The sequence below is a fragment of the Perognathus longimembris genome, chromosome 17, assembly GCF_023159225.1.
Source record: "Perognathus longimembris pacificus isolate PPM17 chromosome 17, ASM2315922v1, whole genome shotgun sequence".
Taxonomy (NCBI): Eukaryota; Metazoa; Chordata; class Mammalia; order Rodentia; family Heteromyidae; genus Perognathus; species Perognathus longimembris.
Genome location: NC_063177.1, coordinates 22,158,746 through 22,181,990, shown reverse-complemented (window position 1 = coordinate 22,181,990; position 23,245 = coordinate 22,158,746). Strand labels below are relative to the sequence as shown.

Here is a 23,245-nt window from a genome sequence, read left to right as displayed (position 1 = left end):
CTTGAGTGGATTTTATAAGCTGGGTTTTCTTAAGGCAAACAAAACTTTTATGACTCCCTTTGCCAATGATAAGGATCTGATCTTTGCTGTGCTGGTAACCATTATGTTATATAGGCAATGTGCTAGATTCTGTTCCTATGTCATAAAGCCCTCTAAGGTGAAATATATGTATATCTTATTTCACATAAAGGTAAGTGATACTCAATGGGGTTCAATAACTTGCCTCCAAATCATCAAGTTAGCAGTTGGTAAGGCTGAGTTTCAAGCGCCGAATGCCTCATTCCAAAGTTGTAATTTTTTTGCTCCTAACCACCCCTATGGAAAATGCCTGCTGTGGAATTCTCTGGGAGACACTAGATATAAATCAGTTTATTAAGAATGTTCTAACACTCCTGGTAAAGAGCCAAATTTGAATCCACAGGGCCTAAGCACTGTGGTAATCAACACTGGGATCTAGCACTCAGTGTGGGACATGAGCTATAACCCAGAAAGAGCAGAGTAGAGCAGAGCAAGGGTTCACACATAGCAAAGACTTGGGTTCTTGTCCAAACCCTGTCCCTGGCTTGCTAGATGCTCCTCAATAAACCACTCTGCATCTATGGACCCTGTCCTCTCTCCTGCGGAATGTAGTAGAACAAAGAGAGCCACTTTGATTTGGGAATAGAGGAGAGTGTTGCCAAGATTCATCACCAGAACCTCGGCCAGCAGTGAGGTTGTGGGAAAAAATCTTTCCTCATCTCTATGGCACATGACTATTATTAAATAGTACCAAGTATCTGAACTAGAGAACATCAGTCCAGATACCCCCACTCCTTCCTTTGCCACTCTGTATCATGGGGTATACCTATGCCTGACTGTGGCACCTTCTTAAGGCAAAGGAATGAAGTAGGAGTGATTTGTTCCTCTTTGAAAGGTGAGGACCCACCCAGGAAGTTCATGTGGCCTGACAGTTTACATCTGCTCATCTGTGATGTTACAATCTGTGGGGAAAGGTTCACTTCAAAGACTGCTTTGTCAGAGCAGAGGAAAGACATCTGAGCATTTTGTAGTTGAAGTCAATATTGTTTCTGATCTCCTGATGCTCTCTCCAAGCCTCCTCCATCAATGGGGAGGAGAGTATAGTGGTTTCTGAATGTCAACTAGATGGCCAGTCTTACACATGCGTGAACAGATACTGTCTGGGTCCTATAAAGATGAAAGCCTGTGAACACAGTCATCCAGAGTCAGGATGCAATACCAGATCTGATTGCCCCTAATCCAGATTATGGGCTGTCGAGCACACAGGAGAAGGGATGGCAGCAACCCACTGTGCCACCCAAAGGCTGGTCTCTCTTGTGCCACAACTTCAGCACAGGTGTGTGCTCTTGTGAGGCAGGTGGAGGTCAAGTACTAGCCTCTCTGTTTAGCTCTGTGGCTCAGGGAGTTTTCCCAGCAGTCACATTCAGGTATAAAGCAAACCGCAGCCAAAGGTTCAGCAGGTTACATCTATTCTGTTGGGAGCCCCCCAGGTTGAGCCTCTGGAATTCAGTCAAGATTTTCTTCAAGCTGTGTTTTCTTCCCTAACTTTCCCATCCAGATGAAGAAACCATGCTCTGATCCTTGTGACCACTAGGGGAAGCAGTGAGCAAGAGGCCCCATCCAGCAGGGTATGGAGAACTCAGCCCCTCCCTTGCCTTCCTGGCCCTACCTGCTAGGTATCAAAACATTAGGGAAGGTTCTTTTTTCCCTGGGAGGAGTGCCAGGGAGGAAAGAGAACATCTCCAAGCCCAAAGGCTGTGATGGCAGCCACAGTGTCTATCTTAACTTGCCCAATACTCCCTCTGGCGCCATGAGGTGGCAACCATGATTGTCATTGTGCAGATGAGGAAACTAAGGCTCAAAGATGTTTTCAAACTTACCCATGGCCCCAGAAGAAATAACAGCAACAGCTCCAGGCAGCATGGAAGGTGCCTGCAGGGGCAATGACTGCCATTTGGTCAGGCTTTTGCAATCATAAGCCCATCATTTTATATTTCATTCAATCTAAAACAATGATGACAGCTGTAAGAACCAATAATATTCTATGTGCCAGTAGGAAAGAAAATGGCACTGATTAAACTATAACATACTGCTAAACGCTACTAATGGTAAGGGCAAACAGATGTGTTGAGATGTTGAAAAATGGGTATTTTAGCTGGTGGAATACAGAATTCTCACAGCAGTGAAATCTGCTGTCATTCCCAATTAACAGATGTAAGTTAAAAAGCTGGAACTCAGACCTGAATATACTCAAGGCCACAGCCCACACTTTTGACCACACATCATATTACTCCCAGTGTCAACTAAGCCCCTGCTATGTTCCCCATGTGAGCAATCTCCCAAGCCATCTCTTTCAGTCCCTGGAGGGGTGGTACTGGTGTCTACACATGAGGAAACAGAGTTGATGAGGATCTGCCCAGTTCTGAAGTACATGCTCTTCAGGACATCATGGGTGCTCATCACCTGCCTTTTCCTGACTTTGTAATCCCCAGGTGTCTTTTCCAGAAGCCCACAGGCTGTCCTTTGTCAATGTTCTCCTGGCTTTACCAGCCCCCACTGAGAAAGGTGCAACCGCACATCCTTGCTGAGCTCAGTCTGAGGGACGTGGTAGTCTGCGAGGCAAAGTCTGGGACCAGACCCTTCCTTTCAGGTAGAATTGACAAGCAGACCACTCTCTGTAGCCACCCTGCAGAGTCCCAGCTGGAAAACATACCCAAGTGTGTGCTTAAAACAAAGATCCGAACCCAGCCTGGGACTCCAAGCCCTAAGAATGGACCTTGGGATCCAGGCAGAATCTCTGCCAGGAGACATGGGCATTTTAATCAAGATTTAAGGCCCAGAACTCCAACCCCAGTACAGATTTCAGTACCTAACCTCAGCCAGCTGTGTAATCTGCAATAGGTGCATGACCTCTCTTGACTTGACATCCTCTTCTGTAAAATTGGAGCAATCACTGTAAATGAGAGGATAGATAGGTTGAGATGTATGTGAACTATCCAGAGGTGTAGGCTCTTACCTGGGTTCCCCCAGGAAAACTCTCCATAGCACAGTCAAGTCTTGAGGGATACCTGCATTCAATATGAACTTGCTAGTCAGGCCCAAAAGAAGGAGGAGGGGGGGAGGAGGAGGAGAACTACCCTAGTAATCAGTGATCAAGAAACTAGAATGTTCTTGGAACTGGGGCTTTATTGGTCCACAAAGTTGTGTGTGTGTGTGTGTGTGTGTGTGTGTGTGTGTGTGTGTGTACGTGCATCATAATGAAATACCACAGGTGACCTAAACAACAGATGTTTATTTTCTTCCAGCTCAGAAGGCTAGAAACCCTAGATTAAGGGTTCTAAGGTTGGTTTCTGGTGAGGCCTCTCTGCCCAGCTTGCAAATAGCCACCTTCTCCTCTGTCCTCATAAAGCCCTTGTGTGGGGCACAGAGGGAGAGAGAACTCTTGTGTTTCTTCCTATTCCAAGGATACAAGGGTCCCACCTATGACCTCATTTAACCTGGATTTCCTCCTTAAAGGTCCTGTTTCCCAATACACACACACACACACACACACACACACACACACACACACTTCAGCTTCTAACACCCCAAAGGGGAAGGGGACACACAATAGCGGGTAATAAGTGACTGAACTCCCAAGGCAGACAGTGTGCTGAATCTTTCCATGACAGACCTTTCTAAGGATCAAAGGAGTCAGAGATACGCCAATGAGAGGGTGTTATGGGCCCCATCCCTCTTCAAAGTGTTTCACAGATACACTCCTCCAATCTGAAATTAAGGCAGGGTGCCAAGTATGACTACTGGGTCTGTCACACAAAATTAAAGGCATTCAGTGAAAAGAAAAGGAATTTTTTTTTTTGAGATTGTGAAGTAGCCCCGACCTGTGGTTTAAAAAAAAAAATAAAAAAGAAAGAAAATGAGGACTGCGATGCACAAGCACTGGGGCATTTCTAGGGGTAGGCACAGAGGACCCCCCCACCCTCACTAGTCTGGAGGACTAACAGAGAGTGAAAGCTAGGTTGTCAAAACTCCCGTGAGCTCCCTGTGAATATTAATGATTGGAGGATTTATGGGACACGGGGTGATGTCATCAACACCAAAACCAGGAAACCCCCTACATACAAAGTAGCTGCCAAGCTGCACAGAGCTGAGCTGCAAAGAAAAGACTCACATGCACACTTGCACACTCCCACACCCCCATCTGCAAACAAAGTGCTCAAGAGCATCCTTGCAGAATACGGTAGAAGCCACGTAGACGCCTGTTGAGGTTCACCATTCCCTCACTGAAAAACTACAGGGAGGCAGCCATAAAAGATGAATTTTTATGGTAACCGTTCTGTGTGTACAAAGCCTCCCTCCTAGGCCATCTCAGCGTGGAGGGATACAAAAGAGCCTGAGTCATGTGCTAGCACAAGCGAGGAAATTCATCCAGCCAGGCCCCCAGGCTTGGGCTCTGTGGTTGTTTCTGCCCTCTGGGCTTCCTGCCATTCCATGTGGCCCAAGAGAGAAGGTGCTGGGTTGTTCTGCTTCCTCTGCTGGTAAGAATGCCAGCTATAAAGTTGCCATCCTGCTGTTGCTTCCACTTCGAGGAACTCCTGGACATGGCGAATCATTCTGGCCTGTGGAGAATTATCGAGAGAATTCCCTGACACTGCGCTTGTGGGGATTCTGACCCCTTGGTACTCATACAAGGGGGCTGAGCCTTGTGAGTCCAGGCACAGGGTGAGTCTAGGTGCAGACAGGGGGGCTTCAGAGGCCAGAGCTCAATGGGTTTCCCTTGGGCAGCCCCCAATACTGTCTTTCCTCTCTCTTCTACATGTCCTCCCTCTCTCTCCTCTCTCCTTCCTCTGTCTCTCTCTGTTGCTGTCTCTCTTTCTTTCTTTTCCTTTTCTTCCCTCTCTCTCTTCTATCTTTCCTCCCTCTCTGGCTCTCTGCCTCTCTTTTTCTCTCTTCTCTATCCTCCCTTTCTGTTTCTCTGTCTGTCTGTCTGTCTCTCTCTCACACACACACACATACACACACAGTGCCCACTCACTCCCACATGAAGCAGAAGCCACTATAGGTCAGTAGGCAGCCCACTCCTACCCAGATCTGTCAGAAGTAGATTTTGAATGGAGCCATATCTACCCGTGTAGCAAATATATTGTGGGGTACTTGGCTTTGAGGAAACCCACTAAGTGAGCATGCCAACTCTTAGTTCCAATATATCCATGGGGGGGCGGGGGGAAGCAAGCTAAGAAATGTCCCTGCTCCAGAAGGAATTGTGAATGGAGGACTGTGCAGGCCCCCACAAATACTCCTGACCCCCCCCCCCCACACACACACACACACACTTCATCCCTGACTCCTACGGCTGCAGGAATGTCTCCCTTGCCATGTAAATGAAATGAGGTTTAAGGGGAGAGTGGGAAGACGGGAACTGAAGATAGATGCCTAGCTAGCGGAGAAGCAAAGAAAAGGCAAATGGGACTGCCTTGAAGGGAAACAGACTGCTCTGGCCTGCCCCAGTATGCCCTGGGAGCCAACATTCACACTTCATTCCTCATTAAGAAGTGGCCATGGTACATGCCCTGCATAGCTGTACCCAGAAGCCCTGAGATAGTTCAGTCTGGCACAGGGGGTTCATTTCTACTGGCCTTTTCTGGAATATACAGCTGGTGGTACTAGGGGATGGATCCTGGACTTTGACTTTTCTGAGAAAGATGGAAATGCATGCAGAGGGGAGAGGGAAAGGGAGGTAGGAAGGAAAAAGGAAGGAGGGAAGGAAGGGACGGAGAGAAGGAAAGAGGAAGGGAGTTGGGAGAGGAAGGGAGGGACGGACTGGCAGAGGGTGAGAGAGAGGGAGGAGAAAGAATGAGGAATAGGAAAGAAGACAAAAATACAGAGCAGAATGCAAGTTGGTGCTCTGCAGCTTGCAGAGCTAAGAGTTCTGGACAGAGAAAGGAGCCCTTCATCAGGAGAACCCCTGCAGCACTGATGAGTCAGGTGTAAGCTTCCAGGACCCTGGACAGGGAAGAACAAAGCCATAGGTAAGGCAGGAGCCTGGCCCCAGGCAGGAGGGTCTGTAGATAGCTGAGCTTTGGGAAGCAAAGGGCCTGGCCTATGCCAGCCTGTGATTAAGTGGCCCAGCCAGGCCTCTGTGACACCAAGCCCAAGCTCATCGTGGTGAGGCCACCTCCCCACCTGCATCCCAGAGCCCTTCTCCTCTCCCTGTTTCAACCAACAAATCATACACCAAGGCAATTTGCTGAGACCATACTGCCAACGCTGACAGCATTGGCCCAAGAAATTGTGTCCCGATGGAGATGTGATTATAATGGTGTGTCAGCATCACAGGCGCACAAACAGGGCTCCTTTACTGAGGAAGCTCTTACACTGGGTAGCAAAGGGGGAGTGAGGGGAAGGGAAAGGAGAGGGGGATCCCACAGGGGCTGTACCTGCTCGTGATGTACAGACACTGCACATGCACGGTTCACAGGAACAGTCATGGAAAATTCTTCAGTCACTCAGCTGGTACTATGCCAGGCCTGCTCCCTAGGCATTGAGCACAGGCCCCTGCCCCATGCTCATGTGCCAGCCTTGCTGCTTTGCCTGAGACTACTTCTCAGGACCAGGCTTCTTTGTACCCCTGTGCCTTTCTTTGCTTACACAGTTCCCTTTGCCTAAAAGACCCTTCCCATTCCTGATCTATCTAATAAACCATATAGCCCTGCTAGACTCAGCTCCAAGGTAACCACTGTCTTCATATAGTCTTTTCTATTCCACCCCCTATTTGGTGTGACCATACCTTTCCCAGTGCTTTGCTACTCCTATTCCTTATTACTCCAGTATAATACCTGCTGCTGGGTCATGTCATGTACCTTCTTGCTAGACTGCAAGCCTCATATATGTAGGAACTACATGTTCTTCAACTTCATAGGCTCAGTTCCTCACAGTGTTCCCAGTACAAATTGGATCCTTAATAGTAAATGGAAGATGTGGGGGGGAAGATGTGGGGGGGTGCAGTAAGAGGAAGGGGGGAGATAAGAGGGATACAGGAATCATAGGGAGATGGAGAAGTAGATGAGTAGGTGAGTGAGTGGATGGATGGATGAATGGATGATGGATGGATGGACAGCTGATGGATGGACAAATGGGTGATAGATGGATGGATGAATGGACAAGTGATGGATGGATAGACAGATGGGTGATAGATGGGTGGTGTGCAATAGATAGATGGATGGATGGATAAAAGTAAAACTGCAAAGGTTGTCCCTATCCTTGGCACACCAGAACTGTAAGGGCTCTTGCAGAAATTTCAAGGCATATAGAGAGCCAGCAAGGTCCAAGGTGAAAGTTCTGTTTGAATAAGGCAAGTTAGGGTCTTCAAAAAAAAAAAAAAAGTAGGCTGGGAATATGGCCTAGTGGCAAAGTGCTCGCCTCCAAAAAAAAAAAGTATCCTTCTGCTCTTTTGCATAAACCAATTCAAATTTTCTGTTCTTGTCACATCCTTTCCCACTCATAGGCATTTTGCAATGGATATAAGCTTTTCATTTTATTATTAGTCACAAATCATGGATAATTCACTTTTTAAATTGATTTTGGGGACTCATTAAAGTGCTACATCAGCTATTACCACTACTTAGTTCCCAGCCAGCACAAGGAACAACCAGCAGGTGAGTTCCGGGGAAGAGCAGGGTGTGGCCAAATTCTGATTGGGTGATACTCTGTGTAATCCAGTTGGAGGCTCCCTCATAGAAGAGTAGGTTGTAGTTGGTGTTCTTGAGGGAAAGTTTGTTGAGCACATTCTGTATTTATATAGTACATAATAAGTCTTGTCTGTTCTATGAGAATATTTAGCAATGTGTGATTTGATGATTTCTGCATATGAAGTTTCTCAAAATGGAACATTTCCTCTCAGTTTGAATTTCAATCAAGTTGCAGTGTTTGAATACATTCTAGAGCCATGTCTCTGATTGATTGGTGATGTCTGCCATGTGGCCAGGAATGGGGGAGTAGGAACAGTCACCTAGAGTGACTTATAGAGCACTCCACCTCAAGGTTATTATCCATTCTGCACCCAGATACAAATTAAGCTCCATGTGAGGATGCTGGTTTACCAGCAGAGCCAAGATTATGGGCCCTAATTCTCAGTCAGGAGCCTTAAAGTAAGACAAGTCAAGGTTTAAATCCTGCCTCTGCCATTGTTTAGGGGTATGACACTAGGCAAATGATTGAAGTTTGCTCATCTGGAAAATGGGGGTAATATTTCATTGGCAAGGTCATTGTAAGAATTATACTGATGGATCTGAGCAAGTTTCTCATATCAGAATCTGAAGAGCTAATATTCTTATCCCTCAGCTCTCTGGAATAGCCTCCATCTGCTTACCTAAGGAACCACTTCAGCTTCCTGTAGACCCTAGTCATCTCTGGTATATTCTTTTAGGCAAGGACTAGGAGAGTTATGAAAAACATAGACAGTATTTTGTTCTGTTTCATTTCATGCTGATACTGGGGCTTGAACGCAGGGATTTGAGTGCTGGCCCTTAGCTTTTTCACTCAAGACTAGCACTTTACCATTTGAGCCACAGCTCAACTTCCAGTTTGCTGACAGTTAGAGATAAGAGTCTCACAAAGTTTCCCACCTGGGCTGGCTTCCAACCACAATCCTGAGATCTCAGCCTCCTGAATAGCTAGGATTACAGGTGTGAGCTAGCAGCACCCAGGGACAGCTAGGTTCAAATCCCAGATCTGCCACTTGTCCATATGTAACCAGAGTCTTTTAACCTGTTTGAACCCAGGGTTTCATGAGATCTTCCATGGAGATCTTGAAAGCATCAACCCCATAAACAGGTATAGAGATCCAGTGACTCATACTGCTTAGAGCAGTATGTGGTACCCAGAATGGGTTCAATAACTGTCAGCTACATTTCCACCATCAAATAGTCTTCAGCCATCATCTTGGCAAGTAGTTCTGGATCTCATAGGGTCATTGGTGGATGATATTCTTCAAAGTATCTACCATAGGACCAGGCACATAGTAGGCACAGAGCAAAGAGCAGGTGCTGTCACTGCTCAGTCTACTGCTTGCCAAGCCCATCATCTTGGCTGTGACCTTGTAGGTTGAACTCTTTTAGCCAGGCAGGAATGGGAAGAGAGTGCCTTTCTGCTTTTCGCACTGCCTGCCAGGACATGTGTCCCTTGAGACCCCACTGCTGCCTCTGTTACCAACTGATTGGTGGGTTTGATTTTAGTATTGCATTTGATTTTAGAGTTGTTCAAAAAGGAGCACAATATAATCATTTGCAAACACATTTAAATCACTCGGCAGGATGCAATAAAAACATCAAACTGAAAATTATGGCTCAAAAAGCAGGCTCTGATTTTCCCCTTTGTCTGGGTGGGCAAGACAGAAATTAGTACTTAGAGTAGGAAGGTGGGGAGACATTTTTAAAAAATAAAAAAAGAAAAGAAAAGTCAAGAGTGCATGACTAGCAGGCAAGAAAACCACAGGGGTCACCTGGTCCCAAAACCAGGACCCTCTCAGGCCTCAGGACCCTTTACAGGTAGAGCACAAAAGTCCAATGTCACATTCAAGGCCAAAGACTAGTACATATCTCTGATGTACTGACCCATTGCTGCTACCTCAATATGGAGCTCATGAGGATCATGGCAGTGGCTTGAGGTGGTGGCAGGAGTGAACTTGAGGAAACTCCTCAAGTTCAAGTGTGTATTCTCCAGCTCCCTCAGTTCTCTAGCCTTAGAACCCAGCCTGGTGTCTGGCAAATCAGGCGTTAGTGAAACATGTTCAATGAGGCTTGATTACCCAACAGGCTTGGCTTACAGAGGCCCTTCTGAGGCTCCTTAACAGTAACAACCCAGACTCTGCCCTAGTCCTGCTCCTTGCACCCCTGGTGGCCCCTTCTCCAGGATGAGCACTTCCCTGTCAATGGAAGCCTTGCTGAGCTAGCTGGCCAAAACACACCTGTGACTGCATTCTCTGAGAAACAGACCTCCCTTAGCTCTCAAGGCAAACTTCCCCCATAGTGAAGAAGGCTCACTGCTGGCTCTGAGCCAGGGTCATTAGCCTTCTTGATCCAATTCTCTAGACAGAGGAAGTGAAGAAAACACATTTGGAGCCAAACACTAAAGCCAGACAAACTATCTGAGAGCAGCCCACTCACACCACCCTGCTCCGTGGACTGTAATAAGTGAGACACATAGAGTCGATGACTTTGGAAACTTTGCAAGTTTAGCAACTATGTGATTCAGACCCCTGATTTTAGTGTATGTGTCAATACTGGGGCTTGAACTCAAAGCCTGGGGGGAGGGGTGTCCTTTAGCTTCTTTGTTCAAAGCTGGAGCTCTACCATTTGAGCCACATTTCTACTGCAAGCCTTTTGCTGGATCATTGTCTATAAGAAGCTAACAAACTTTCTTACCCAGGCTGGCTTCCAACTCCTATCCTCAGGTCTCAGCCTCCTGAGTAGCTAGGATTACAGGCATCACCAACTGGCACCTGACTTCAGACTCTTGGTTTTACAGAACAGAAAAGTAATTCTCCATGAGGTTACTGCTCCAACAGGACACTTCTTAAAACCCAAGGCTCACCATACTGTGAAGATGTGGTCCATACTGCAGATGCTAGCTTGCCAGCCAGAAATGGGCACATAGAGACCCCAGAGAGAAGGCCTCAGGCAGCCATAAAAGAAGTGTGCCCCAGGCCATCAGAATGCATCTCAGCATTACTGATGCAAAGGGATGGCCACACTGGATGTAGACACTGCTCTCCACACAAGCCAACCCTCCTCTAGTCAGGGACATGAGAATGTGATAACAATGCTCAAAGAGACCGTGGCTTCAGTTTATATTCAACATCCATTATGCATCAACCACTATTGGAGATGTTCCATCTTGTTACACAATAAGATCCGGGGAGGAGGGTGGAAATAATCTTGACATCTTGTTCTAGAATTCTTCCTGGGGTGGGAACTGCCTCTCCCTGGGAAAACATTGTGGTAAGAGGTGGCTGTGAGAAAAAAAGGTTGTGGCTATGTATCAGGGCTTCCCAGGACGAAGAAACTGCTTTGGAATCTCTCGATTATGCTCCTGGAAAGAGCAGGGAAGCATGTGAAGAAAGAAAAGAAAAAGAGGGAAAGGGGCCAGTACCAGGCAACAGGGGGAGGCAGGAAGGGACTTACCTTCACTATAACATAAAGCCTTCGACTTCAAGGATGTCTTTCCTCCCTGTGTTCTAACATCCTGGGTGGGTGGGCTTTCTGGAGAATTTAACACAGGATCTGGCTTTAATGCTGGGTTCTTATGCCACAGAACAGATACTGGGAAGTGTCACCTGAGGGTAACACCTGGTTTCTATGCACCTGTCTGTCAAGTTCAAAACACACAGTATCCTTCTGGGGTAGCTAATAGCTCAAGATTGATGCTGATGAAAAGGGAAAGTAAAGGCCCATATTCCCTTACTCAAAAAGTAGAAAGGCTGTGATTCAAGTGCAGCTTAGTTCTAAGGACAAAGCACAGATTCTTTTTATCTATCTATCTACCTTCTTACCTACCAACCCACCTACCTACCTATCTATCATGTATGTATGTATGTATGTACGTACGTATGTGTGCCAATACTGGGACCTGAACTCAGGGCCTGGGGCTCTGTCTCATAGTTTTTTCACTCAAGGCTAGAATTCTACCATTTGAGCCACAGCTCCACTTCTGGCTCTGGTGGTTAACTGGGGATCAGAGTCTCACCAACTGTCCTGCCCAAGCTGGCTTCAAAACTCAATCCTCAGATTTCAGCCTCCTGAGTCATTAGGGTTACAGTTGTGAGCCACTGGCACCTGGCTGAAGCACAGGTTCTTAATATGGATACTCTCAGGGAGGGGTGGTGACGGGATCTCAGCCCTCAGCCACGGGGTAAGTGAGGAAGATGAAGAAAACCAGACCTAAGCAGAACAGCACAAAAGACCGTGGATAGCTCTATGAAGGAATATTGAGGCATTTGGTCCAAGGGAGAATCCTGTCCATTCCTGAAGCAAAAGACCCAAGTAGCCAACATAAGAAGAGAGCCAGGTGGGTCATTCGTATGTTAGGTGGGTTTCTCTCCTTGTCTCCCTCCTCTTTTCTCTTTCCTCCGTGCCATTATACCCTTCCAGGAACAGGAGCATACCCCTACACAGTTAGAGCATCCTCTCCACATCTGCTCACAGCCACATACAAGCCAGGATCTCTGAGAGGAGCTGGACCCCCTTAGGGTCCCGGAGACTCTGTGAATCCTGGGGCCGCTCTGCTGACCGCAGCGCCACCTGCTGGCGGGCTTCAGAGCCTGGGTCTGGGAGAGACCCGGAATGTGAGTGTCTGAGGAGCTGCACAGCAATGTCCCCAGGCAGAAAAGAAGCAAACATAAGCGTCTCACTATAAAACGAAATGACGATTGAGAAAAGGCCTCAAGATAAGAAAGCCATGAAAGGCGAGAAGCGGTGTGTATTCAATCACAAAAGTTCCGAGTTTTTTGTTCGGTTCATAAATTTAAGCAATTATCAAAGCCACCACCAGTTCTGTGGCAGAGGGGAAGGAGAGATTGGGGGAGGGCGCTTTGTCAGTAGATGTAAAGCTCCAGGCACAGTCCTGGGTGTCGCTGCCCACCTGTGCTGCCACCCTGTGGCTCTGTTACAGACCCCCGCAACCCCATTCATGATTCTAGATCTCTCTCCCTCCTTCAGCCCCAGATCCCTAGAGGCTGCTGGAGACATCTTGACTTGGATATATCTAAACCTGGCATGAGTCTTAATCATACAGAACACAACTCAAAAGAACTGAAGCCCAAAAGGGCAGACAGAGAAAAGGTCTATCAAGCCCAATTGTTAAATGAATAAGTGAAGAAATTAATGTATGAATGGAAAAGCATGATGAAGTTTATTGGGGGAAGTGGATAATGGGAAAGTGAACACCTATTAGCTTCTGAGAACACTGAACTTATCCCCCCTTTATGATGGTATTAGGATTTGAACTCTGAGCCCTGAGCTTGCTAGACAAGGCTCTGTCACTGGAGATACATTATCCTAAGCTCTTGAGTCTATTTTGCCTTATCAGATGAGAAGACTAAATTGTAGGTGGGATGGGAGCTACAACATACCCAAAACCATACAGCCAGTGTATGAAAGACTAGAGTTCAAGGAATTGCCTAGGTTATTTCACTGTATCTCAAACTATAATAATAGCTTTGAGGTCTCTGATTAGAGATGGGAGCTTAAGAGGCTTTCAAAGTCATTTCATCCAATTGCTCACCCAATGCCTGAATCTCTTCACATCCTAACTAATGGAGAGCACACTTCCAAAACTAAAATAATGATTCTCTGATTGAATTATACTGGTGAGTTAGAAAATCTCTCCCTTCTATTGAGCCAGAATAAATCTGTCTTTAGATTAAATAAGGTAATGCCTAGAATGTGCCCACCACTTGTGCCTCTACAACCAGGAAATATTATCGTCATCCCCTATTACAAACTATTCTTGTGTCTAGTTTTCCCTTGGGATGCCAGAAAACAAATCTAATTCTGTTTCTTGGAGACAGTCCTTCAGATATTTGAAGACAGTGCTTCAGGGTCCCCCCGAGGCTCTGCCCAGGATAAACAAATACTCCATCCCTACTCTCAGATCCTCCTTGGTAAGCAAGAGACGGTGCTGTGAATGCTGTCATTTCACAGCAGATGCCCCGCGCACGTGTGTGTGTGTGCGTGTGTGTGTGTGTGTGTGTGTGTGTGGTTGCACAGGTGCTGATAGAACAGATGATGAAGCAGGAAAGGCATATTGGGGTGTGTGGATCACAACCTCTGCAAAGGAGAAAGGGGAAGTAACCGTCCTGGGCAAACCTGAACCTGTGTCTAGAGCTCCACCTGGCTACAACTGTTGCTCAACCAGCTCTGGAACTCATTACATTAACAGAAAAAGAAATCAATCCCCTGGTCCCAGGTTAATTTATATCCTTTCAGACCCTTAGACTCAGCCCAGGGACATAATTACTCCTTCCTAAATCTACTTTGTTGTTTTGGAGATCCAGAATTGAGTGACATGGTCTAAATCATAAAAGATATGTCTTCTGCTTAGAAGTAATCAATCCTCCAATGCTCCCTGTTTATGAAAGCTCAGGTGTATATGAGAGCAGTGACTTATCCAAGGTCAAACAGGAAATCATGTGTGAAAGTGTGGCCAGTCCAGAATGAGGAGAGATTTAAATAAACTTCCCATGAGAAAGGAAGAAAGGCAGATGAAAGTAGACGGGAGGAGGCCCAAAAAGCCCTTTATTGCAGTGTTTCTCCTCCTTTTCTGGTATCTTTGTGATGCAATATGGAGTGACAAGCACAACCTTGCAGCCAGAAATTCCTAGGTGCATGCACCAGCTGGCTCTGCCATGCACTAGATGCGCTCTGGACCTCAGTTTTCTCATCAATAACATGAGAATGTCAACTCCTCCCTCGGAGGAGTCATAGAGGGTATTAATAAGAGTAGCTAATATCAGATGAACCTTCCTGGAAATTGCACTCACTAACTCTAGAGAAGTGGGGGGTGGGGGGGTGGCGGGGAGAGACTTAAAAGCATCCATAAATTGGAGAGTATAGAGCTCTTGGAGGAAAGGAAACATGCTTGGGGAAATTGTGCTTTTAGTTACCTGACTTCTCCCTTGTAGGAATTTCAAGACGTTAAAGGAATACTCCAGACAGAGTTCAACTTGAATAGGCAAGCATAAACTTAATTAAGAAGCCAGAAATCAGGATCCAGGAGTTATAGAACAGCTGAAAATCAGGAGAGGAAATCCTAGAAAGGAGAGTTCATAGAGAAAGACACATACACACCTCAAATTTTTACACAGGTGTCCCTAAAGTCCTAGGCTGATCACTGAACTGTGTATGAATGAAGACTCCAGGATGCCTAGAGAGGAAACAACAGTCAGAAGAGCCAAGCTATCATTTCAGTAGCTGCCACTGGAGCAGAGTAACTCCTGTCCCACCAAACTAGCAAGTCTTGATAAATGTCACAAAATTCCCACTGAAGCCCCGCTCCCCCCCCCCCCCCAAGTGCCATTCCTTAGGAATTAAGATCCCATCCCAAGACCAAAGGCTATAGTAACTCAGGACTAAGGATGGAAGCTAAAACATATCTGCCCTTAAACAGAGACTTAAACAATGATGCCACAAAAACAGTGATTCACTCTAAATTTAACTGCCCTGCTAAAACAGCACTGAATACTACTCAGAGAGAGGCCATCTACCCAGAGTCACTGGGAAGATTTATCTGCAATGTCCAGGACATAATCAAAAATTGCTAGACACACAAGGCAAGAGGGAAAACATGAAAAGAAAAACGAGGGGAAAGGTGGCACTGGAAATGTACTTAATACCTGACTTTTCTAACTATAACCCCCTCTGTACATCACCTTTACCAGAAAAATAGAATAAAGCATAGTAAGTATAAACACATGATCGGTAGGAATAGTTACACATGTTATTGCACCATTGGAATCAGAAAACTGCAACTTTTAAGTAATAATAATAAACCTGTTCAATACTTAAGGAAAACAGATTTTTTAGGCAGGATATGCAAGCTTCAGGTGGGCAGTACTAGGGTTTAGTGCTTATTAGGGTGTCATGCTTAATATCATTCAAGCCATGCCTCTTTTTGGTTTTAGTTTGTTTGTTAATTGTTTGGGATTTTTTATATATAGATTCTGGCTTTGGACTGGCTTTGACTGGCTTTGGACCACCATCCTCCTACCTAAAGTTTCCCACATAGCTGGGATCACAGACATTTAATACAGCTGCCTACTTGTTGGGTGAGATGGAGTCTCACACTTTCCCTGGACTGGCTTCACACCACAGGGCTCCCAATTTCTCTCTCCTGAGTAGCAGGGATTACAGTCATTCACCACCACAGCTAGCTGGAAACAGACAAGAAAAAACTCAAATGAAAGTTCTAGAACTGAGAGATGCAATATCTGAAATTTATTCATTGCCAAATAGAATCAACAGAAAAAAATAGTCAAAATAACAAATGAATGTCGCCTTTGAAGGCAATAGAAATTATTCAAATGGGCACAAAAAGTAAAGAGACCAATAAAAATAAACAGAGCCCCGGTGATTTATACAGTCCAACATACATAAAATTAACATCCCAGAGAAGAGCAAGGAAAATAATTGAAATGTTGGTTAGTATTTTTCCAAATCTATTCAAAAACATACCGCCACAGACCCATGATCCTTAGCAACCTCATGCAGGAAAAATACAAAGATAATCACATCTGAACATAGTATAGTTAAAATCCTGAAAATCAAATGTACAGAGTGAATCTTAGAAGCAAGCAGGGATTGGAGGGAAGAGTACCTGCAGGGGATTTGTGACTGATTATCAGTAGAAAGATTATACGACAAAAGACAGAAACAGCATCTTTGAAATGCTGAAAGAAACCACTTATCAACATATATTTATGTTTATAACCAAACTATGCTTCAAAAATAAGGAAAATACTTGGCTAGGTGCCAATGGCTCATATCTGTTATCCTAGCTACTCAAGAGGATCATAGTTTGAAGCCAGACCAAGAAGGAAAGACTCTTTGAGAGTTTTTTTTTCCAATTAACTACCAAAAACAAAAAACAAAAACAGAAGTAGAGTTGTGGCTCAAGTGGGAGAGCACTATCCTTGAGTGAGAAAGCTAAGAGACAACACTCAGTCCCTGATTTCAAACCCTAGGGCCAGCACAAAAACAAAAAAGAGGAAACTAAGACATTGAAAAATTCAAATCTATGGGAACAATTAATACTAAAAATGATATGCACATGTGGGTAAATATTTTTTCTTTCTTAACTTCTTTAAAAAGTGATGGCTAAGGCAAAATCACATATTTTATGGCATAAATGAAAGCATTTTATATGTAGAAGGAAAATAAATGAAAGCAATAGCGTAAAGAACCGAAAAATGTAAAGAGAGCTGTGCCTGATGTGGTATATTATTTTAAGGTCGTGTATGATAGAGATGAATATTGTAAGTCCTACAGCAATAATTAAAAATAATAACAGCTGGGCACTGGTGGCTCCTACCTGTAATCCTAGTTACTTAGAAGGCTGAGATCTGAGAACTGCAGAAAAGTCTGTGAGGTCCTTATCACTAATTAACCACCAAAAATCCAGAAGTAGAGCTGTGGCTTGGGTAGTAGAGTACTATCCTTAAGAAAAAAGCCAAGCAAGAGCACAAGGTCCTGAATTTAAGCCCCAATACTGGCAGCAGCAGCAGCACAACAACAGCTGGCACCAGTGGCTCACACCTGTAATCCTAGCCACTCAGGAGGCTGAGATCTTGACCATGGAAATTCAAAGCCAGCAGCCCAGGCAGGCAAATCTGAGACACTCTCAGTTCCAATTCATCTTCCTGGCTGGTCCACCACTCTTGGCCCCTGGGGCTGATTCAGAGAGTGACTCTCTTCCTGATTCCTGTCTTGCAGCTCACCTACCTGCCCCCGCCGTGGGGGGAATGCAGGTCCTCAGAGATGGGGCTCGACTTCTTTCCTGTTTACAGTATCACCGCCTGTCGTATCGACTGCGAGACGCGCTACATCGTGGAGAACTGCAACTGCCGGATGGTGCACATGCCAGGTCAGTCCCCTGGCCACCTTGCTTTCCATTCCTTCACATTTCCCACATGATGGGAAAGGCTTCAGCCGTGTTGACCTGGGGGATACTGTTCCTGGTTGCCTACATATGCAGAGGGGCCTTAATCAGGGCAGCATCCCGGGTCAGGAGCACTGGGACATTTGAAGAATCTGCATCCCAAGGTTCAATGTCTGCCAATAGTTTTCTGCTGGTGCTTCCTAGAGCTCAGGGTCCAGATAACTAGATAGTAGGTTGGCACATCCAGATGTCTGCTGCTTTCATCCAGATGTTTGCCTTCTCCCATCCAAATGTCTGGCACTCTTTTGAGTACAGCGGAAGTCTATTAGCCAGCAAATAAATGTGTCTGGATGACTCTTTCGTTGTCAGACTAATAATGCATAGAGCCATCTCATTAGAGGCAGCTGGCCTGTCAGAGGCAGGAGCTCTGCATTGCATCGTGAAATGATGACTGGAGCTGCAGGCAGGGGCTTCAGCTTCTGATGCGTGAGCCTCTGCTCGCTGACTGGGTGACTTGATACCGGTTACTAACCTTCTCTGTTCTCACTTCATCATCTTTAAAATGCAGTCATTCGCTATGGTGATAAAAATCTGACTTGTATGTAAAAATGCTCTGCAAGCACATGAGAAGAGGAACCCACAAATCATGTTGGCTGACGAACTTACTGTATGCCGGCAACATTATTTGTCTTTTATACTTAGGAGTCGTTGTTTCTGAATTCTGCCATACTTTATTGAAGCTTGATTTAACAGAACCCATACATGGGTCATTTTGTTCACCACCAATTGAACATGCCCATAGCTAAATTATAAACTTCTGGCCTATGAAATGATAAGACAATAAATTTGCGTTGCTTTAAATAGTCATATGAGCATTGCCTCTGAGCTTCCTGGAAGACAGATCAAAAAAGGAAACATGCCACTTAAAAGTTATTATTGGAAGGAAGGATGCCTATCGCCCTCCTATTCCTTGGTCCTGCAGGCCTACCCACCTGCGTAGCGTCCTGGGAAAAGTAAGTTAGCCAGGCAGGGCCCATGGTCTCCGGCTCAGGCCTGTCCAAGCTCACACAGTAAATCAGAACTGAGTCCTCATTTCTGGGGACATCCCTGGCTCTTAGCTAGTAGTCTACTACCATCCTTCCCCTCCCCCCACCCCTACCCCACCACCATCACCACAAGGAAGGGACAGGGGGAAGCCAGATGACAGAGGGAAGCCAGGGACAGGGGGAAGCCAGATATTGGCAACATGCATGGTTCTACCTGAGTGATGACCCTGCTTTTCCTCTCTGCAGGAGATGCTCCCTTCTGCACTCCTGAGCAGCACAAGGAATGTGCAGAGCCTGCCTTAGGTCAGTACGGGAGTATGGAGGGGGCGGAGGGATCTGGGGGGCTAAGATGATAGAGGTCATCTGCTGTGGGCACAGAGGGCAATCAGGTAGAAGAAGGAACTGTGGCTAAGCAGGAAGCTTCCAGGCAGAAAGGAGAGGGTGCAGAAGGGAAAGTGTGATAAGGAAGAGGGGAGGGACCAAAGAAGAGGTAAGGGTTGGAAAGGAAACTGAGGGAGAGAAGGAGGAATTGAAGGCTGGGAGATAACATCAGGTCTGCATTCCTGCGCACACAAAGCCCTCAGCCCCCTGCTCCTTCTCTTCCTCCTCTAGCTCCTCCTCCTCCTTCTCCTCCTGTTTCTCCTCCTCCAACAGACTCTTGGGTGTTTGTGAGTTAGAACAATTGTTGTATTTCAGCTAGAAAGCTGGGGAAAGGGAGTTGGCTGTACCAATGAGCTACAGCCCCCCTAGCCAACCCCCGCCCCATACCCCCCTTCTCCCCACACCTGCCTCTCTCCAGCCCCAGGAAATAGTTCATAATAAAGAGAATTGTAAACAGTCTGTCCAGTGGAACTAAGTGGAGGCAAAGCTGGACAGTCATGTTTTCGATGGTTCCAGAAGGACTAGAGAGGAGAGAAGAGAGTCAGTCCTGGTGGCCTAGACTTGAGTCAAGGGAGCCAAGATTCCCTCAGGGACCATTGTGGAAAAGCGGTGATGTGCCCACAATGTTTAAAGAGAGCTATGAAGTTCAAAGAGAACTAGCCAGCCTGCAGAAAGAAAACAAGGCTAATGTACAGCAAGTGGGCCATCTCCCATCCCGCATTCCTAGAGTTTGCCCACCCCACATCCCAGCTCACTTCTCAGTAGTGACTATCCCACTACACTAGACCCCAAGTCCCAGCCCCACTCCTGACTAAGACCCTCCACCCTCTCCTTTCCAGGTCTGCTGGCGGAAAAGGACAGCAATTACTGTCTCTGCAGGACTCCCTGCAACCTGACCCGCTACAACAAAGAGCTCTCCATGGTGAAGATCCCCAGCAAGACATCAGCCAAATACCTGGAGAAGAAGTTTAACAAATCGGAAAAGTATATTTCGTAAGTTAAGTGGAGCTTGTGGGGAAGCCAAGGAGGGGGCCGGGGGGTGGGTAATGCAGGTAGAGAGAGGACACACAGGGACCAATAGAGGAGAAGGGCAAAAGGCAAGCAGATGGTTTAATTTAGCAAGCATTAACTGAGCGCCTGCTGTGTGCCAAGCTCTGCCATGATGGAGATTATTATCTCCAGTAGAGACAAGCACATGAATGGGGCCATATTGGCTGTAATGGAGGTATGCAGAAGTAATGTCCTTACTGCAGTGTGCTGAGGACAGGGGAGGAGATCAAGGAAAGCTTGAGAGATGATTATTTTTTAGATATTATCGGAGTTTTCCAGGCAGTGTGCACATTCTGATGCCAGTGCCTGGAAGGCTGTTTCTGCCATTCTTTGCCTAAGTGATCCCTCATTGCACACATCTCTGCTGAAATCCCAGACCACTCGATTCAGTCTCCTCCTGTGGCTTTTCTCTCCAATCCTGAGCTGTTTTCCTTTTCAGCACTCACTGCCCTGTCCTGTAGAATCCCACCTGTCCACCTGCCCCTTTCTACTGAAAGCAGGACTCTCTCTCTCTGTCTCTGTCTGTCTCTGTCTCTGTCTCTGTCTGTCTCTGTCTCTGTCTCTGTCTCTCTCTCTCTCTCTCTCTCTCTCTCTGTTTTTGTTTTCTGCCATCAAGGACTATGGTGCATCTGGCGCTGGTATAAAAAATATCTTCTAGCCCAGTGAATGAATGAAAGGCACAGAGCATGTCTTGGCAGAGATTCAACAGCTAGAATTGGGAGCGGGCTGACAAGAGACAAAAGGGAAGGCAGCCATGTTGGAGCAAGAAGGTCTTGGAGGTTGAGCTGAGGGCAGTGGGAACTGAGGGTGCTGGGGTGCAGAAGGTGGACTTTATCTTTACAGAAGAAGGAGCTGCACACTTGGGTGATTGACAGGCTTGTTTGTATTTTATTTATTTATTCTTTCTTTCACTGGGGACAGGGTCTAATGATATGTAGCTCAAGCTTCCTCAAACTTTCAGTCCCCCTGCACTCACCCCTGAAAGCATAGGTCCCAGCCATCCCAGAGGACCATGCAGAGATAAGCACAGGCAGGAGAAGAAGGTTCATAAGGAGGTTTATTAATGGGGCCATAGTTCCCATGGGAGAGGGAGCTACATGGTGTCTGCACCTTATCCAGGTGGCAGCTTCTCTCTAGGAGGTAAAAGGGAAGTAGTTAGGTAGTGGCTCATTAGGTATGGGTGGATCTGGGGGCTAGTGGGAGGAGCTGAGGACCTGAGGCTAGGGAAATGCTAACATCCCCCATTTGTTGTTTATTAATGACAGAGGAGGGGTACCAGGCTGGGAGTATGAGTGGAGATTGTTTCTTCTGGAGCTACTTCCTGCTGAAAAGGGATGAAGTAGCCCAGGGTCCCTGATTCATCATTTGGTCTGGTACCATCCAAGAAGTATTTGTTTGACAGTTTGGTTGGTAAAAGTCCTCATCATTTCCACAAGAATGGTTATCAAGGCCAATGGGTGTCATGGTCTTCTCTGGCTACCTCCTGCAGCTTGGGCACATCAAGGAGTCACTGGGGCTGGGGTCTTCAGGGTCCAGATCTGTGCTGGGCAGAGCAGTATAGTAAGAGGATGGCCTTGAACTGCAAGTTCCCAGGTGGCGTCCTGGGTGAGGGATGTTATCCTGTTAAAAGAGACTTTTGAAAAGGTCAGCAAAAGGCTGACAAGTTCACAGGACCAGTTAACATGAACAACATGGGAGAACACACCCTGGGCATAAGCCAGAAAAGTTCCATTTGGAACATAAACCCAATTGTGGCCCATTACAAGGAAGGAGGAATAACTGGACTGGGGGCAGGAAGGAAGTGTTTAGGGATAGTGGACTGGTTGGGAGTAACCAGTCAGAGGCATATATATATAGCAAGTAACAAAGGCAAGAGTGCAAATTTCTGTCCAGATGGAAAATGGACAGGTATGGACATTAGGTGGGTAAACAACTATTCCTCTTGATCTCCCGGTTCTTATTAATTTTGGAAGGGCAAATTTAAATTGACTCCATTTAAGATGAGACTTCATCTCCTCTTACTCCTCTCCATGGTTCCTCATTGTCAGGATTGACCTCGTCCTGAAGGTCTAGGTGCTCATTGCTTGATAGCTGGTCCCAGTTGGCATTCACAGGGTTTGAACTCACGGCCTAGGCACTGTCCCTGAGCACTTCTGCTCAAGGCTAGTGCTCTACCACTTGAGCCACAGTGTTGCTTTCAGCATTTGGCTGGTTCTCTTGAGCCAAGCTTCCAGTCTGGCTCTGCTGGTTAGTTGGGAGATGGAGTTTTAGAGGGATATTTTTCTTGCCCAGGCTGGCTTTGAACTGCAATCCAAGGAGTCTTAGCCATAAAACCCCTTTTTATTTCCAATTAAAGCAACAGGAGAACAATAGGAGTAGAGCTTACCTGTAACTTGTTTGAGAATTGACCAACAAGTACTTGCCAGAGTTCTGATGTAACACTTAGAGAACAGCAGACTGAATGAGATCCATGTGCAATCAAATCAATTCATATCATTTAACCTTACTGGCAGATGGAAGAGAGCACAAATGAATAACAATTAAGAGGGCGAAGGGTCAGGACAATGTAAAAGTCTCAGCATCAGCGGATCTGAACTGGCTGTGTCTTCCATCCCAAATCAACACACTTTGTTAGTCATGTGTGATGGAGGCAGGCAGGAGCAATGAGTTGGATCTGGGTGAGGCTATAGTGGCATCTCAGAGTCCCCTGGATAGATTGTCACACCTCCTGCTGGGTTGCCTGCAAATTTCTACACAAGACTGGTTAAAGACATTTGAAATCTCCCAGTATTCCCTGGTTGCTTACTCTGAGTACTATGGCTTTTGTAGGCTGGTGCCCTACTGGTTTAAGCAGGGTGACAACTTTAAACAGATTTTAGAAATCCACACAGACCAAAGGCCAACCAAGTCTGCTGTCTGCAGCAGCCGTAACAGTTTCTGAGACATGGAGGGGGAAGACACCAATGCTACCCCAATGCAACTCTGTGGCCACAAAACAAAACTCTGATGCTTTTAACCTTGGAGTAAACCCAACTCTAACCTTGCAGGGGTGGGGGGGAGGAGGTGGAGAGGAGAGGGGCGGCACAGAGCCAGGGCAGGAG

The 23,245-nt window shown here is 46.3% G+C and overlaps 1 protein-coding gene across 2 annotated transcripts in view; it reads left to right on the top strand.

Annotated features, from left to right (window-relative positions):
* The window catches only part of Asic2 (acid sensing ion channel subunit 2), a 1,019,895-nt gene that overhangs the window by 985,381 nt on the left and 11,269 nt on the right, over positions 1 to 23,245 (top strand). For both annotated transcript variants that reach the window (XM_048365541.1, XM_048365540.1), the window contains exons 4-6: positions 17,502 to 17,652; positions 18,960 to 19,016; positions 19,934 to 20,087. In XM_048365541.1, the coding sequence (XP_048221498.1) occupies positions 17,502 to 17,652; positions 18,960 to 19,016; positions 19,934 to 20,087 (362 nt within the window). The remainder of the gene's footprint in view (positions 1 to 17,501; positions 17,653 to 18,959; positions 19,017 to 19,933; positions 20,088 to 23,245) is intronic.